The sequence below is a fragment of the Pithys albifrons genome, chromosome 22 (assembly GCF_047495875.1).
Source record: "Pithys albifrons albifrons isolate INPA30051 chromosome 22, PitAlb_v1, whole genome shotgun sequence".
Taxonomy (NCBI): domain Eukaryota; kingdom Metazoa; phylum Chordata; class Aves; order Passeriformes; family Thamnophilidae; genus Pithys; species Pithys albifrons.
The window spans coordinates 6,692,999-6,708,851 of record NC_092479.1 but is presented as its reverse complement, the minus strand read 5'-3'; the positions used below and the strand labels follow the sequence as shown (position 1 = coordinate 6,708,851).

Below are 15,853 nucleotides of genomic sequence, written 5' to 3'. Positions count from 1 at the left end.
AGATAAAGGTTTGGAGCATGGAAGGAATCCTTGGCTGGGAGGGTGGGCAGGCCCTGGCACAGGTTGGGCAGAGAAGTTGTGGCTGCCCCATCCCTGGGAGTGTCCAAGGACAGGTTGGACGGAGCTTGGAGCAGCCTGGGATAGTGGAGTGTCCCTGCCCATGGCAGGGGGTAGAACTGGATGATCTTTAAGGTCCTTCCTCTCCATCCCTGAGTGCCGGGATCGCTTCGCCATCTGGTGGCAAAGCCACGGAACCGCCGAGGCCTTTGGAAAAACAGGGAAAAACCCACTCGCTGCTCCTCTTTTAAGGGTTTCTCTCGCAGCAGCTCCTCGGAGTGACCAGGAGGGAAATAACTCTGTTGGGGTGAAGCTTTTCCCGCTGTGAGATTCCCAATAAACCCTCAGAAACCACCCTCTTACCTTGCCCAGAGAATCTTTTCAATAACATGTTTGGAGTTCCTTCTAAACAGACTCCCTTTTGTGTGATTTCCCCCCTGAAAATAGGCTTTATCTGGCCTCTGCTGCAAAGAAAGGCTCATCTTGTTCACTATTTGTCTCCCCTTACAAAATAAGCCATTAATAGCCCAAAATTATTCAGAGACATTCAAAAAATACCTTTGGAAGCAAAGGGCTTAAGAGAATTAATTGTAATTACAGATGATGAGTTTGCTCTGAAGGAGACAGCCTGGGAGACAGTTGGGAGAATCCATCAGATGGGCTGGAAGCACCTCATTCCTTTGGCCTTTTGATGTGGGAGAGATGGAAGGGACACCACACTGGATGGAAAAAACTAATCAGGAAAGATGCAGTTTTGCCACAGCTTTTGTTTCCTCATCCACAAAACATCCAGTTGTTTCTTCCCAGTGATTCCTTTCCCAGAAAGAGTCCCACAGCAATATCCATTTTCTCATGAATGTTTATTATGAACAAACAACATTACAGTGCAGTCAGTCCCACTCCTCAGCACATGCTCGTGGCAAAGGAACCTCCACCACCTCCAAATCTCAGGGGACAAAGGTGGTGACCACACCAAAAATCCAGAATTGTTGAAAAAAAGATCAAGAGATCCTTAAAGGCGACCACGGATGTCGTGTGGTTCCAGCTGCAAAAGCTCCTTCCCACCAACAGCTTTACAGAAATGATGGAATTGCAGCATGAGAGGCAAGGGCCAGACTGATTCCAGAATCATGGAATGAAGGAGAGCTTTTAATTTGATTACTTTAAGCAATGCACTGCTCCAGGGAGTATTTCTGCATGGGCTCCTCCACTGAATGACTTTGGTAACAAAAAGATCAGATACTGTTAGAAATTCTTAAAAAAACCCCACAAATCAGTAAAACCTACACAAAGGGGGATAAATCATTGCCAAAGGCAAGGAGATGCATCCAAAGGTTGTAAGCCACAGGTGCAGAGGGGCAGGGATTGTTCCCAGCTGCCCACAGATGGCACCTGGAATGATGTCAAGTCTTGCTCCAAATCCAGGGGACTGAAGAGATTCTGCAACTGTGGAAATTTTGGGGTTTAAATACAACCAAATCCTCAGGGGGGGAAAAAAATTGCAGCATGTGCAGGGTTTGACCAAAGGGGGTTTGTTTCCAGTTGTGGAAACAATTGACCAACTGAAAACAAGAGCCCCACCTTCATGTGCTCAGGTGCAGCTTAAGGCCAACTCCTTGTCATGTAATAAAAAGCCTTTTTTTCACCATCTCTGGATGTTTTTCTCTGAGCTTGGTGAGGTCCCAGAAGGTGCAAACACACCCTGCCCAAGGTCTCCTTGCCTTTGTCTTCATTTTTGTGGACAAAAACTTCCAGAAGAGAAGATAAACATGGACAACCAAGGACAGTAAAAGGCATTGCAAGGACACAAAGAGGTTTGAGAGGTGCAAATCTCCACGAGGCACAACAGCCTGAGCTTCAGGTCCATCTGCCTGGGGAAAAACCATCAGTCTGCCAAGCCCTGCTGCAAATCCCAGCCCTGCAGGAAAGCCCTGGCACTGCCCCTCCTGCCTCACACAACTCTCTCTAGGGTTAAGCACATACAAGAGGTCAATTAAAAAAGAGTTATAAATAAGATTTGGTAAAACCATAAAATAAGACTTAAAAAAAAACTAATCAAAGGTTTATAAATACACTTTAAAATCCAGCCTTTTGCAAATTCCATCCTCACATTCCCTGACTCCTTCCCTTCCTTGCCTCAGGAGGACCTGCTTTCAGATTTCCTTGGTAATTTTGGTAATTCCTACCTATTGCATTGGTCACATTTACTGGTGCTCTGAGCTGCTGGCTCATGGGTTAACAAGACATTTTTGCTTACAATTCCAGATACCAAGAAGCTGAGAAAGAGAGGAAATCTGAAAGGGAAAATAAGACAGTTTGGAAACATTCTTAGACACATGAGGTAATATTTATTTGGGCTCTCCAGAATATTGAAATAAGACTATAGAGTGAGCTGCAGAGCTTTCAGCCCTGCTACCCCCTTGGGCAGCTTGTTGGAGCACTAACAGTGCGTTCTGCCCCAGCTGAGCAGGCAGCACTGTCAGTTCTGAAAGGCACAGCAAGTTTGCCTCTGATGAAACAAAGCTTTTGGAGAAAACGAAGCAGGAGGGAGAAAAATCAAGCAAACTGAGTTCAAAAAGTAATTCCAGACAGACTTTTGAACTTCAGTGTTTGTTCACAGTGCTGTAAGCCTGTGAAGCAACATCAGAATTTCACTTCTCAGTCAACTGAAGGGGAACAGAGATGAACTCACAGCTAAAAGCAAAAAGCTTCTGAACCCCAGATGAATTTTGGGGTTGGCTTTTGGCGGTGGTGGCTTTCCAAGAGTGTAAAACAAAACTTCATGTGAGCAAATGGAACTGATTTTAAGGGTTAACTCAGCTAGTGACACTTCAGATGAATTCAGTTGACTCTGAGGAAGCTGGTTTGTTATTCAGACTCGTTTGTGTTTTCACCCTCACAGGGGCTGGGGTTGCCTCAGTCACCACAGCCTAATGCAGAGATTTTTGGAACACACAATCAACTCTCCATTGGTGGGTGCAGTTTTATTATTTTTTCACCAGTGGCCCCCTGTGATCAGAATTAACTATTACAATTTTTTCAACAGAACATCTCCCCAGATGAAAATCTCTAAGTGACCAAATCCAGGACAGCCCTGGATATGGGTATTCCCACCAGAGGCTGATTCCAAAGCTTTTTCTCTCGCTGATCATTCCTAAAGGCCGACAACTGCACTTCTTGTAGCCCAAACAAAACCTTCCATGATGGTGTGACAATTTAGACAACACATTTAACACACGTGGTGTTATGTTCCCACTCATCTAATCACTACTGACTAGATATGCAATGATGGTCATTCTAGTTTTAAAAAAAAGAAACCAGCAGTTTTCGGTAGCATCGAACCAAACCCTTCCCAAGTCCACATGAAATCTCTACTTGAACCACTGAACACCTGGACAGGCTCTCCCCTAATGAAAAATAAAATGATATGAATAAATGGTGGAATTTTAAAAATTGTACAATGAAGTAAAAAGCCTTATTTGCTCAAGATCTTCAAATTTCAAACGACAGATGGAGAACTGCTATAAAAATCAAAGCACTAGAAATGTAGTGTCTCATCAATAATGCTTTGACTTGTGAGAAACTACCAGAGAGTAGCAAAGTTTCTGACTAAGCAAAACTACTCCAAGTCCCCAACACAACCCATGAGCCAACCCAGGTTTGGAGAAAAAAAAACCCCCACAAATACTCCTCCCAGCCTCAAGAGCCGAACGCCCAAAGAGTCCCACTCGTTCTGCAACTACCACTAATTTGGTCTTGGCTTTATTTGCTCTCCTCATTCTTGGGCTATGCTCCTCAGGACATACTTCACTGTGTAGGCAAAGGCTGCAAACCCAACTATGACAAACAAGTTCGCCAGAGCTCCGCCCAGCAGTCCGTGGTTGCGGTGGGGCTGCCCCAGGCCAGGGTGGTTGGGGGGTGCCAGGGCCACGTGCCCGTTGAGCAGCGGCAGCGCGTTCTGGCCGTAGTGCGGGTCCCCGTCCGGCACCACGTCGGGCAGGGGCAGGGAGGGAGGTCTGCTGGTCAGCTCTTCTTGTGCTTTCTGCTTCTGTTTGATCTCCTGCAGAGGGAAAGGAAAGAGCTGAGGGGCTGCTGGAGGGGATAGAATCATAGAATCATAGAATCGATTGGGTTGGAAAAGACCTCCAAGATCGAGTCCAACCCTTGGTCCAACTCCAGTCCATTTACCAGATCATGGCACTCAGTGCCACGGCCAATCTGTGTTTAAAAATCTCTAGGGATGGTGAATCCACCCCCTCTCTGGGCAGCCCATTCCAATGCCTGATTACTCTCTCTGTAAAGAATTTTTTTCTGATATCCAACTTAAATTTCCCCTGGCAGAGCTTTGGGTGCTCTGGAAGGATTTGAAGTGATAGTCGTGAAGCTTTGGGTGAGTATTTCAGAACAGAGGTTCTTCCATAAACTTAGGAAGAGGAGATGGCACAGTTCTTTTTCCTGTATTAGCACAGACTCACAGACTATTCTGAGCTGGAAGGGACCCACAAGGATCAGCAAGTCCAACTCTTAAGTCAATGGCCCACACAGGGGATTGAACTCATGACCTTGGCACTATTACAACCAAGTTTTAACCAATTAGAGACTGGATGTGGCACTCAGTGCCATGGTCTAGTAGATGAGGTGATGCTGGATCAAAGGTTGGGCTTGATGATCTCTGAGGGCTTTTCCAACCTCGTTGATTCTGTGAAATTACCTGCATTAAAACTGTACAGTGTCCCCAACTCTCCCAAAGTGACCTATCCAGTACTTGACACTAAAAATCACAGAATCAGAGAATCAGTTGGGTTGGAAGAGACCTCTGAGATCATCAAGTCCAACCCTTGATCCAACCCCACTGGATCATCAGATCATGGCACTCAGTGCCCTGATCTGGTGATCACAGTGGGGTTGGATCAAGACGTGGTGGATTCTCACTCAGTGCCATGTCCAGTCTCATCTCCAAAACCTCCAGGGATGGTGAGTCCACCACCCCCTCTCTGGGCAGCCCGTTCCAATTCCTGACCACTCTCTCTGTAAAGAATTTCTTTCTGATATCCAACCTAAACCTCCCCTGGCAGAGCTTAATCATTTTGGCCATTCTATTTTTAGATTTCTGAGGGTTTTTTTTTTCAGAAATGAGAAATTCCTGCATGTACAGCCTGTTTTGAACATAAGACATTAAGAAAATTAAGAAAGAAGCTCTCAGAAGCTTAAAAGGATTAGGACTGTAAGTATTACATGTTAGAAATCTGCCTGTACTTGAACACAGCAGCAGTTACCTGCTACTGTTTTCAGTTTTCCAGGGATTTGGGTACTGGCAAACCAGCCCTGCAGGAAGTATTTCCAATCCTCTGGCATTCTTGTAACTAATCAGAAAACACAATTAAACCCTTCTGTTCATATTTAGATCTGCCCAAGGAAAAAAAGGAAATGGAGACAGAACTTTTCTCTTCCCAGAAGGACACAAAGAGGATGGTTTTTAAATTAGAGCTTTAAGGACAGTAAAAACATCAAGGTCCATAAGCACTCCCCACTCAGCCCAGAAACACATCTCATGGTTAACAGCTGGAAAAAGACACTTGTGTATCTTTTCCCCACTTTCCTCCAGTCTGTCTGCAACAAGTAAAACCTTTGAAAAAGAAAAGGTTGACAAAGGTAGCTGGGAAAAGTCTGGGAAAAGTCCTGAACAACGAGTTTACAGATCTACACAGAGAAGCTGAAGGACTCCAGCAAACCAAATGACAGCAGGGATGAATTCCCTCCCTTACCTCCACCACTTCAGGGAAGAGCTCACAGAAGACTTTATCTTTTAAATTAAATGCTAAGCTTTGTGCAGCAAGTTGTCTTTTCTGTGGAGGAAACAAACACCATCAGCAGTTGCAGAGAAATTAATTAATTTACTTCAATTCAACATCTGATTTCCCACAAGGAAGGGGAAAACCACCTTGTGAACATTATTCACTACAACACATGTTTACAGACATGAGTTATGTTCTCAATTCTAAATCTGACTGAGATGAGTGTTCTGCACTCCTCGGGAGGTGTTGGTACACAGAAATTCAGATCCATATGAGATCCTGGAAGACTGAAACCAGCCTGCACCAACCCTGTGAGACTGAAGGCAGCCAAGAATAAACAAGTCACAGCTGCCTGGAGGAGTCAGCTGCTCCCTGAAGTCTCTCATGGGAGCTCCTCAGGTTTCTCACAGCACACCAGAGAGGTGCTTGAAAACATCCAGGATGAGACAATATAAACACTGGACTTGTGAGATAAGGATTATAACCAATTAAAGTTTGTGGCTTGATGGTGTGAGGTGTTAACTTAGGCAATGATGTGCACCTTTAACCCTGTACAAACCATGTGTGGTGTAGAATAAATCAGCATTCACTCCATCACACTGATCTGTGTGTGATGTCCAGTTCCTTCACCGTATATTTATTTATTCTTTAGTGAATAAATGGAAGGAGGGAGGGAAGGAAGGAAGGAGGGAAGGAAGGAGGGAGGGAAGGAAGGAGGGAGGGAAGGAAGGAGGGAGGGAAGGAAGGAGGGAGGGAAGGAAGGAGGGAGGGAAGGAAGGAGGGAGGGAAGGAAGGAGGGAGGGAAGGAAGGAGGGAGGGAAGGAAGGAGGGAGGGAAGGAAGGAGGGAGGGAAGGAAGGAGGGAGGGAAGGAAGGAGGGAGGGAAGGAAGGAGGGAGGGAGGGAAGGAGGGAGGGAAGGAAGGAGGGAGGGAAGGAAGGAGGGAGGGAGGGAAGGAGGGAGGGAAGGAAGGAGGGAGGGAGGGAAGGAGGGAGGGAAGGAAGGAGGGAGGGAGGGAAGGAGGGAGGGAGGGAAGGAGGGAGGGAGGGAGGGAAGGAGGGAGGGAGGGAGGGAAGGAGGGAGGGAGGGAGGGAAGGAAGGACAAAGTTCTAACCACAGTGTTTATTTCTGAGATATCAAAATTCCAGCTGCTGCTGCTGCTGTTTCCCACCCCCAGGGCTGCCCCACGGCCCAGGCCATGCTCTGCTCTCACTGTGCCATGGTCTAGTAGAAAATGTGATGCTGGATCAAAGGTTGGACTTGATGATCTCTGAGGTCTTTTCCAACCTTGTCGATTCTGTGAAATTACCTGCATTAAAACTGTACAGTGTCCCCAACTCTCCCAAAGTGACCTATCCAGCACTTGACACTAAAAATCACAGAATCAGAGAATCAGTTGGGTTGGAAGAGACCTCTGAGATCATCAAGTCCAACCCTTGATCCAACCCCACTGTGACCACCAGATGATGGCACAGAGTACAATAAATCAGCACACATTGATCTGTGTGTGATGTCCAGTTCCTCCACTGTATATCTATTTATTTCTTTAGGAAGGAAGGACAAAGTCCTAACCAGGGTGTTTATTTCTGAGATATCAAAATTCCAGCTGCTGCTGCTGCTGTTTCCCACCCCCAGGGCTGCCCCAAGGCCCAGCACATGCTCTGCACTCACTGTGAACTCAGATGTCTCTATGCTGCCCAGTGTGGGGCCCTTTTCCACCATGAAACTGAGAAGGCCTGTCAGGATTGTGGACACTGACCACGCTGGATTCCACGTGTCCGGGTGGAAATCAGTGATGGACAGACACAACCTTCAAAGACACAGGCAGAGGTTTGGGGTTGCCATTAAAATCATCACACGTTATGCATTAGTGCTGAAATGATGTTAATTGCTTAAGTGTTAGAGAAAGGTCCTTACCTTGTGTTACACTTAAACCTTCCATTAGGTGTAATCATATAAATACTAGGAGGTTTAAAAGGGAATTCTCTGGGGAATATTAGTTTCCCATGATAATAGCCACCTGCATTACACAGAGAGATGAATTACTTAATTTGCATGAAGATTAAGTCCTAAACTGCTACTCAAAACGGGCCAAACAAACCCCTTTGCTTGTCTCCTTCTCCCCATCTCAACAATGAGATCAAACTCTTCATCTTGTGCCTCTAAAACACAAGAATATTAACCCAAACCTGCACCAGATTTACTCTGGAGGGAATTCTCTCACAGTCTCTCTTACAGACACAATTTGCTACTGTCAAGTCTGGAACACATTTAAGGACAACCAGGCAAAGCATATTTAATACAATAAAAATGGGTTATTTTTCCAGCAACAAGTGCAAACACAATCCTATGAAGAATCCCAGTTTAAGAAAGCATTTTGTGAGAGGCTCCAGAAGACACTGTGAAATGTGTGACTACAAATTAATAAAGCTTTTACATTTCAAGCTTCCTCCAGAGAGACTCATAAAGGGAATTTTTATGTCTCAGTTCACTGAGAACATTTATGTGGCAACAAAATGGAACTTTTTGAAATTATGTGTCACATCCTCTCTAAAGCAAGTTATCTGCTTTAACAGGAAGATCTTTGTCTTCAACTTAACCTAAATCTGATTTTATTAAAACCCTTGATAACAGAAACCCCACTGACAGCAGGATCCCTGGTGCTTTTTAACCAGCTTTCCCACAGGTCACAGACAGCTCTGAGGCTGCACTGACAGTTTTTGGAACCATTTTCAGCAGTTTTATCTTGCCCACTGAAACCAGCATGGAATTACTCCAAACACAAACACACCAGGGTGTTTACCTTCATAGGGCGTCATTTCAGGTCCCCGCACAACGTAATGCCTGGGGAGAGAAGGGAATGCAAACTCTGTGGGACCAGCCACAAATATCCCTAAAAACCAGGATCCAATCACTCCAGCCCAAGTTTCCTACTCCACCTCCCCACACCGAGACTCCCATGGTGCAGGAGCGAGGGAGTCAGACTCGATGACCTGGAAAAACCTGTTCTCTCCACGGCTGAGGAACAGTCCATTCCCAGTTCCCATTCCCGAATCCCATTCCCAGCTCCCATTCCCAGCTGCCATCCCGGCTGCCATTCCCAGTTCCCATTCCCGGCTCGCACTCCCAGTTGCCATTCCCAGTTCCCACTCCTGACTCCCACTCCCGGCTCCCACTTCCATTCCCAGCTTGCACTCCCAGTTGCCATTCCCAGTTCCCACTCCCGACTCCCACTCCCGACTCCCAGTGCCCATTCCCGGCTCCCACTCCCAGTGCCCATTCCCGGCTCCCACTCCCAGTGCCCATTCCCGGCTCCCACTCCCAGTGCCCATTCCCGGCTCCCACTCCCAGTGCCCATTCCCGACTCCCACTCCCATTCCTGGCTCCCACTCCCGACTCCCACTCCCATTCCTGGCTCCCACTCCCGACTCCCACTCCCATTCCTGGCTCCCACTCCCGACTCCCACTCCCGACTCCTACTCCCATTCCCATGCCCTGCTCCCGCTCCCATTCCCATGCCCTGCTCCCGCTCCCATTCCCATGCCCTGCTCCCGCTCCCATTCCCATGCCCTGCTCCCGCTCCCATTCCCATGCCCTGCTCCCGCTCCCATTTCCATGCCCTGCTCCCGGCTCCCATTCCCATTCCCAGCTCCCACTCCCGACTCCCACTTCCATTCTCACTCCCGACTCCCACTCCCATTCCCATTCCCTGCTCCTGCTCCCATTCCCATTCTTGGCTCCCGCTCCCACTCCCAGCTCCCATTCCCAGCCTCACCATTCCAGGATGTTGGAGGGGAGAGGCTCTGCACAGATGTAAGGCACTGGATCTTTCTTAATCCTCAGGTAATCTTGTTTCAGCCTCTGCGTTGCTGTGGTTGGTGCTCTCTTATTACTGTTGTTGCTCATCTAATTAAAGAAATACATAAATACAACCTTAATGAGCACAGAGCCATCATCACTCATGGAATAATGCTCCAGATTTTTGCAAAATACACTTCATATTTCAGATACCAGCTGAATAACCTTCACTTTTAAGTGGCAAGAATCATGCAAAATCTCAACTAACAGTCCCAAACCCATCTGCAGTACATGATCCTTCCAACTTGAGCTATTCTGTATTAAAGGTCTTTCTGAGAAACTGATTTCCCTGTTCATCTTTGATATATTTTCTGTAAATTTACATGTTTTAAATTCAACTGGTGTTTCTACACATCCAGTTATCTGAAAAGAGTAACAAACAAGGCACCACAGTGACCTCGTTGCTGACCTGGAGGTGAAGGACTTGGAATTAAACTTGTTCCCTGCAAAGAGCCAGATGAATTTACAGAAGGAAACTCTGGGCCAGATTATTCCCTTCCAGAGAAATCAAACCTCATCCAAAGGGAGACAAGTGGGTGTGAGGGGAGGAAATTCCACGGTGTTTACAAGACAAAGAAAGAATGAGCCCTTATAATGCACCTACAGAACACACTAATTAACAACTGCTATTTAACTCACTTTCCCCTAAGAAGTTTAAGGAATTACTTGGCTTTATACAAGGAAATTCAAGGAGGAACTAAAAGGATTTCACAAACAGCTTGAAGAGTTAAAACAATGACCACAATGTTAAATTCCTACAGCCCTTTCTGTTCCTCTTCTACAAGGAACTAAGTAAAATTTATTAAAGAAATAACATTTAAACCACAAGCAACAGTTGTATGTGGTCAAATATTCCACCTTTTAACCTGTCTTTGGTCAGAGTTGCTGTAAATCATTGCTTGAAACATAAAGAGGTTTTTTAATAAAGCCACACCTCTTGAAATCATAAAATTCTGAATTTTTCCTTAAAGAAGCCAGCTTTGACTTTAAAATATAAATTAAATAGTATCGTTTTAATTGGACACAACTGTTAGTTGTGACATTTTTCAGTAGTAAGAGAGGTCTCAGTATGAGCTGTAAAAACACTGAAACAGCTTTTTAAGTGTGGTCAGTGGGGGTTTTAACGCCCCTCAAAGTCTGGAAGGACATTTAGACCTTAACACGGAAAATAAAGGGCTAAGATCGAAAGGGGAACACACGGACAATACAACGGGAACAGGAGAGAAGGAGCAACAGGACAACTGGGGGAGAGGCAGCGACGGAGGGACACGGAGAGGTGGGAGAGAAAGGATGGGAAGGGAGGGAAAAGAGGGAAAGAGAAGGAGATGGAACGACTGAGGGAGGGACGGAGAATGAGACAGAGCGACCGAGGGAGAGATGGAGGGACTGAGGGAGAGAGAAGGAGACAGAACGACTGAAGGAAGCACAGAAGGACTGAGGAAGAGAGGAGACAGTGACCGAGGGAGAGATGGAAGGACTGAGGGAGAGAGAAGGAGACAGAACAGCTGAAGGAAGCACAGAAGGACTGAGGAAGAGAGGAGACAGTGACCGAGGGAGAGATGGAAGGACTGAGGGAGAGAGAAGGAGACAGAACAACTGAAGGAAGCACAGAAGGACTGAGGAATAGAGGAGACAGTGACCGAGGGAGAGATGGAAGGACTGAGGGAAGGGGGACAGACAAGAAGGCAGAACGACTGAGGGGAAGACGGAGGGGTTGAGGAAGAAAGAACGAGACAGAACGACAAAAGGAGAGACCGAAGCACTGAGGGAGAGAAGAGTCAGAGCGACTGAAGCAACGACTGAAGGACTGAGGAAGAGGAGACAGAGTGACGGAGGGAGAGACGGAGGGACTGAGGGAGGGAGAGAGACGGAAACAGAGCGACTGAGGGAGGGACGGAGAGGCTGAGGGAGAGACGGAGGGGCTGAGGGAAGAGACGGAGGGGCTGAGGGAAGAGACGGAGGGGCTGAGGGAAGAGACGGAGGGGCTGAGGGAAGAGACGGAGGGGCTGAGGGAAGAGACGGAGGGGCTGAGGGAAGAGACGGAGGGGCTGAAGGCGAGACAAAGGCAGAACGACTGAGGGAGAGACGGAGGGACTCAGGGAGGGAGACAGACGGAGACAGAACGACTGAGGGAGGGACGGAGGAACTGAGAAAGAGACGGAGGGAAGGGGAAGAGGCAGCCAGCCCGTCGCTCCCTGCTCCCGCCAGGCTCGGGTCCCGCTCACCTCTTCGTGCCCGCCAGGCCCCGGGCGGCCCCTCCTGCCCGCGGGAGGAGGTGGGGACGCGGGCAGCGGGCGGCCGGGCCGCGATGGTGGAGCGGGCAGGGCAGGACAGGGCCGGGCCGGCCGCGGGTCCCCTCACGGCTCCAGCCAAGATGGCGGCGCGGGCGGCGCTTCCGGGAAGGAGCCGCGACGCGTCCGGGGCGGGAGACTCTTCCGCTTCCCGGGGCGCAATGGCCGGCCGGGGCCGCGGGTTCGAGTCCCGCCGGGTCCAGTCCCGGGTCCGAGTCCGGTCTGGGGTTCGAGCCCTGCCGGGTCCAGTCCTCCATGTTCGAGTCCCGCCGGGTCCAGCCCCGGGTTCGATCCTGGGTTCGAGTCCCGCCGGGTCCAGCCCCGGGTTCGATCCTGGGTTCGAGTCCCGCCCGGTCCAGCCCCGGGTTCGATCCTGGGTACGAGTCCCGCCCGGTCCAGCCCCGGGTTCGATCCTGGGTTCGAGTCCCGCCCGGTCCAGCCCCGGGTTCGATCCTGGGTTCGAGTCCCGCCCGGTCCAGCCCCGGGTTCGAGCCCCCCTGGTTCGATCCTCCCCTGCTTTTCTTCAGCGCTGGGAACACGGGCGATAATTCCACTAAAGTGGAAGGTGGTGGATTGGGGTGGGATGACCTTTAAGGTCTCTTCCAACCCAAACCAGGCTGTGATTCTCTGACTTCAGGGTTTGCATTTTGCTGAGGGCTGTAAAAAGTTTCATTTTGTGGTAGTTTCACATCAACTCTTCTATTTTCCTCTATTACTTCAGACTTTGATCACAATAAGGAGATATTTTATACACAAAGTGTTCACAAGTCCCACCTGTGGCCACATCAAATCTCCTTGATTTAGTGAAGTTTATCAAACTAAATCCTTTTCTTCGAACTGTTTTGAGTTTGAAGCCATGGAATATTTCCAGGAAAAATTATTCTTTAAAACCAGAAGCAATGATTGATCTGTTTTGTTTTAATCTCTTCCACCCTCACACCTGATCTGAGCTCCTTGTTTACAAATGCATGAAGGTTTTGCAGAACAGAAGGAAGCTTTTATTTTAAATTATTATTACATTTTTAGAGTTAAAGTGCTGTTCAAAAACAAGGTATTATTGGAATGCCTTCATGTCTTTCACCTGATGAATTCCCCAGGCAGCTCATGCAGTATTTACACATAATTTTTTTTTTGGCTCAGCTCCACAATTTTTTTTCCATTTGATGTGTGTGTGTTGACACCGGAATTCCTACTAAGCCTGGAAATATGAGCAATGTGGATGTGGCCGCTGAAGTCAAGGCCCTGAAGGGCTTGCAGAGCTCCCACCTCCCCCTCTGGCATTCCATGCACAAGAATTTTGTCACTCACATTCCCTTCATCCCTCTGGGATGTTCCTCTCCACACTAATGACAGCCTGGAATGAGACTTTGCTCTCCCAGGAGTTTCTTTCTTCTCAGTTGTTTCCCTGCATGCAAATCACAGAATCAGAATCCCAGAATCCCAGACTGTTCTGAGCTGGAAGGACCCACAAGGTCCATCCAGTCCAACTCTTCAGTCAATGGCCCACACAGGGGATTGAACCCACGACCTTGGCATTGTTACAACCAAGTTTTAACCAACTGAGCTGATCTATTCACACAATTTACTCCTGCACAGTCCATCCCTGAGTAATGTTTAAACATCACAAACACCTGAGTGATGTTTAAACAAGTGGGTAAAACCAGGTTGCCCAAACTCCTCCAGGGTTTGAGGTTGGTGCTAAGTCAGGCTGCCTGAAATATCTCAATTTTTGATTTAGAGGCAGTGGTCAAGTCTGAAGCAAAGGAGAAAACTCTGTGTCCTTCACACAATTGTGAGTTATGAACAGAAATGAGTCACCCTCCAGAATTTCCTCTCTGTGAAGTGTCTTTGGGGTCCTGGGGTTGTGTCTTGAAGGTACATTTAAAACCTGGCCTTGGGAAGTCACTACAAGTCCCATATTTATGTTCTTAAATCATTAAGTGCTCCAGGTAAATAAGTACATGCTGTTAAATTGACTTGGAAGGTGATTAACTCCAGGACAGAGACAAGGGAGACAGTTCTCCATCTCATAAAGGTTGCACCAGGTTTTTAATTAGATTTGAGCCTGTCAGCAGCATCACATGGGTGGTTACAGGACAGAGAAACATCTTTATATGCTTGTGAACACAGACATTTGTGTTATTCTTAGAAAATCCAGAAGACTTTTGCACTGCAGAAAATTTCCCTTGAATTGGAAGTGTAATAAAAGCATGGCAGGTGTTCAGGACAGATCCCAGTAACAGGAATGCAGATTTGTTTCCTGGATGGTTTCTATACACAGAAGAGAATCAGAATTCTGTTTGTGGGTGCCTTTGGTAAGTCCTTGGCTGTGATATCTCCATCAAATGAAAGCAGAATTTCATGCCCCACTCCACACAGGCAGGTTTTGAGGCTGCCCTTGGTGGGTGAAGAAATAATTCAAGAAAGAAAATGCAGCCTGAGGAGTGGAGTGAGGGTTAATTAAAGTTCCCAGGGACTCAGAGGGAACCCTGTCCAGTAAATGTGGCAATGCTGTGGCTGCTGAGCCTCTGCTCGGATCTTCTGGAAGGACAGAGAAGGCTTGGAAGAACAGCTCAAGGCTGCTCAGGGCTGGGGCTGCTGCTCAGGTGGAGTTCTTGTGTCCCAGAAAGACCTTTGATCATAGAATCATAAAATCATAGAATGGATTGGGTTGGGAAGGACCTCTGAGATCATCAAGTCCAACCCTTGGGCCAACTCCAGTCCCTTTACCAGGTCATGGCACTCAGTGCCACGGACAAGCTCAGCTGAAAAACCTCCAGGGATGGGGAATCCACCCCCTCTCTGGGCAGCCCATTCCAATCCCTGAGCACTCTCTCTGCAAAGAATTTCTTTCTGCTCTCCAACTTCAATTTCCCCTGGCAGAGCTTGAGCCCATCGTGCCCCCTTGTCCTATTGCTGAGTGCCTGGGAGAAGAGACCAACCCCCACCTGGCCAGAACTTCCCTTCAGGGAGTTCCAGACAGTGCTGAGGTCACCTCTGAGCCTCCTCTTCTCCAGGCTGAACACCCCCAGCTCCCTCAGCCTCTCCCCACAGCACTTGTGCTCCAATCCCTTCTCCAGCCTCGTTGCTCTTCTCAGTTGGGTTGGAAGAGACCTCTGAGATCATCAAGTCCAACCCTTGATCCAACCCCACTGTGATCACCAGCCCAGGGCACACAGTGGGGCACACAGTGGGGCACTCTGTGCCCTGGGCTGGTGATCACAGTGGGGTTGGATCAAGACATGTTGGATTCTCTGTCCCTGGAGGTCTTTCAGAGGACACTCAGAGCCACATCCAGTCCCTTCTCCAGCCTCGTTGCTCTTCTCTGGCCCCGCTCCAGCCCCTCAATCTCTTTCCTGACCTGAGGGGCCCAGAACTGAACACAACACTCAAGGTGTGGCCTCCCCAAGGCAGAGTCCAGGGGAAGGGTCACTGCCCTGGGCCTGCTGGCCACGCTAGTTTGGATCCAGGCCAGGATCCCCTTGGCCTTCTTGGCCACCTGGGCACACTGTTGGCTCCTGTTGAGCTTCCTGTCCCTCAGTGCCCCCTGTCCCTTTCCCCCTGTCCCTCTCCACCCACTCTGTGCCCAGCCTGGAGCGCTGCAGGGGGTTGGGGTGGCCAAAGGGCAGGACCTGCACTTGACCTCGTTGAACTTCATCCCATTGCAATCAGCCCATCCCTCAAGTCTCTCCAGATCCCTCTGCAGAGCCCTCCTGCCCTCCAGCAGGTCCAGCAACCTGTTATAAGGTGTTCTCTTACTCTACACCTCCATATAATGTGATTCCTGACATGGATCATAGTGATACTACTGAGCTACTCCTTTTATTTGCTGTCTGAAGCCACCAGAAATATTT

At 48.3% G+C, this 15,853-nt stretch overlaps 1 protein-coding gene across 1 annotated transcript; it reads right to left on the bottom strand.

Moving 5' to 3' along the window:
* Window positions 1-898: 898 nt before the first annotated feature.
* Window positions 899-12,098, bottom strand: UBE2J2 (ubiquitin conjugating enzyme E2 J2). Its single transcript, XM_071575764.1, has 7 exons — window positions 11,934-12,098; window positions 9,626-9,756; window positions 8,654-8,694; window positions 7,768-7,870; window positions 7,522-7,660; window positions 5,823-5,903; window positions 899-4,117 (listed from the first exon to the last, which is right to left on the bottom strand). The coding sequence occupies exons 2-7, from the start codon at window positions 9,754-9,756 to the stop codon at window positions 3,833-3,835; spliced, it is 780 nt and encodes a 259-aa protein (XP_071431865.1). The 5' UTR covers window positions 11,934-12,098; the 3' UTR covers window positions 899-3,832.
* Between the last annotated feature and the right edge of the window lie 3,755 nt (window positions 12,099-15,853).